Source organism: Corvus brachyrhynchos, unplaced genomic scaffold (genome assembly GCF_000691975.1).
Source record: "Corvus brachyrhynchos isolate BGI_N302 unplaced genomic scaffold, ASM69197v1 scaffold116, whole genome shotgun sequence".
NCBI classification, from domain to species: Eukaryota; Metazoa; Chordata; class Aves; order Passeriformes; family Corvidae; genus Corvus; species Corvus brachyrhynchos.
Window position 1 is genome coordinate 5,534,180 of NW_008240221.1, and position 2,486 is coordinate 5,536,665.

The following is a 2,486-nucleotide window of genomic DNA, read 5'->3' on the forward strand; positions in this document are numbered from 1 at the left end:
GATGTGGTCAGCCATCCTGTGGTCAGGAAGGTACGCAAAGAAAGTCTCTTCATTTAGAGCCACTGAATAAAACATCTCTTGATGACAGTGGAATTGCTATCTAGAGAAGGACAGTTTATTACCTCAGCTTCTCACATCTTTCAAATTACGCCATGTGTTATAGATTAACAGCTACTTTTTTGCTTTTTACGGCTTCCCAAAAATAAAGCATGCACACAAAATACAGAATAGCAGCTGTTTATGACTTTTTACACTGTAAGGAAATGAATTCCATTTTGAATTCCATTCCACATTTTTAGTTTTGGTTATGTTATTTTTGGAGTACGAAACAGTGGCATTCCAGCTAGACTTTTTAAGATGCTTTCCCTGACTCTTAGTTTGTGTTGCTGTATTTCTACTTTTAACTGAAAACACATTTCCACTTTTGATAATTTACACTGAATTGTAAGCTGTTAAGTACACAAGTAAATTTTTCAATATGAATACGATGTTTTCATACTCAGACTACTTAGCAGCACACCAATGCAAAATTAATGTCAAATTGCATAAAGCAACAATACCAGAGACCAAAAGAAAAAGCTTTTACAGGAAATCTGTTGCAAATTTCCTAAATAAGAATAATAAATAGTTTATTATTTCATACACAGATATGTAGAATGCACAAGCTAGGAAATTTGGTTGATTAGCATTATATTTTACTTGCTGCTAGTTTTTTAAACAATACTTACAGACAGAGTGCAGAGAACAGTGATGACCTTTACCATAAAAAAAATCCATTTATAATCCAGCTAACACTCTCCCATGGTTTGCTTTCTCAATATATTACATGAAGCAGTCTACACTGGTAGCATATAAAACAAACAAACAAAAAAAATCAAGTTCTAAGCAGCCCAGTCTAAATTTTGTAGCTAGGATTACTCTTCAGAAATATATTTTAGTGTATTCAATCTATGTCCAAGGCATGGGAGGTGAGAGAATAAAAGAATCACGCTGTTGAGTATAAAAGCAGAGTGTGAAAAAGTCTACTGGGGTTAAGTATTAACCTGATGCATTTTTCAGAACGACTGTACTATTTTTAACTGTTCTTTTTTGGCCACAGGTCAAAGTTTTCCTAGCAAAATACCAAAGTGAAAATGCTGGGAGCGAAGCCCAGAGGCAGCTCTCTTTGCTTTGGCCTAGGCAAAAACTTATCTGAATCCAGTCAGATATGGAGCACTGTTTCCCACTCCCCTCCACTGACTGTGGCTGTCATTATGCCTCTGAACATCTATGAGAAGAGTAACACAGCACTCCAGCCTCGGGAAGAACATTTTTCAGATGTTATAGGAAATTCCTATATTCTCCACACAGCACAGACATACATTCTGTTCAGTCAGTTCCTGTATTTTTGGCCAAACAGAACTGAGTCATTTGAAAGCACAAAAAAGGACACAGTGTAAGTGCCTTGAGCAGCTCTTGGAAGGACTGGGATTTATTCCCCCTTTTTCAGCTCCTCATAACTGGGGCACATTGGAAATCTTGGGGCAGACTGGAAATACAAGATTTGAAGACGCTAAAGTTCAGTTAAAATACTAGTTAAAATACTAATAGTTGTAATACTAATAGTGAAAATAACGACAATGATAACAAATAGTAATAACAATAATGATAATAAACTGTCTTTTGCTGCCTTTGTAGAGTTCAGATGTTTTAAATGGGGAAATCTAACTCCTTTCACACTTCTTCCCGAGGGCATAGATTTCTCACTAAAGTAAATTGTATTTCATACACTCACACGGAAAAAAAAAAAATCTGAAACAGGAGACAGACGAATCAATTTGCCCCAATGAAAAACAAACGTGACCCTACTGGACCCCCCAGTTACATTTCTCCCTTAGGCGTGTCCCCTTTTCCTGAATTATTTCCACATCACACAGCAACCTCAGCTTCACCAGAGGACGTTCCACAGGGGGTGAGCGATGGGTGCCCGGCAGCGCACACAAAGGCAGGTACTTTGAGGACGGACACGCTGTGATTACGAGGCGCGAAAGCCAACGGTGCGAACGATGCTGGGAGGGAAAACAAGGCGCTTTCCTCTCCCCGGATCAGATCTTGCCAGGGACGTTTCTCACTTTCCCCCAAGTAAGATGTACCTAATCGGGGAGCGTTCGCTCTCCTCTCACAGCGCCGTGCCCGTCCCCTCGCTCAACACAGCCCTGGGGGCGAGGGCCGCTCCCGCCACCTCCCCGCTACCGGTGGCCCGGCCGGGGGCGTGGAGAGGATCCTTCGTCCTCCCCCAGGAAAGCTCTTTCAGGACGCGGGAGCCCTTTCCTTCCTTTCCGTTCCCTCCCGCCCGCCTGAGGCGAGGGCAGCGCTCCCTTTGTTCCCCCGCCCAGCGCTTCCCCCGGGCGCGGTCGCCCCTCACCAGTAGGCTCTCCACGTTGACCGGGGAGCGCGGGTCGCGAATCATGGACTCCAGCTTCCTCTGGCGGCCCTCGAGCATCCCC

At 43.1% G+C, this 2,486-nt stretch overlaps 1 protein-coding gene across 3 annotated transcripts in view; it reads right to left on the reverse strand.

Moving 5' to 3' along the window:
• The window catches only part of ROCK2 (Rho associated coiled-coil containing protein kinase 2), a 100,956-nt gene extending 98,476 nt beyond the window's left edge, over positions 1–2,480 (reverse strand). For all 3 annotated transcript variants that reach the window (XM_017744945.1, XM_017744944.1, XM_017744946.1), the window contains exon 1: positions 2,405–2,480. In XM_017744945.1, the coding sequence (XP_017600434.1) occupies positions 2,405–2,449 (45 nt within the window). In that variant the 5' untranslated portion in view covers positions 2,450–2,480. The remainder of the gene's footprint in view (positions 1–2,404) is intronic.
• Positions 2,481–2,486: the final 6 nt, after the last annotated feature.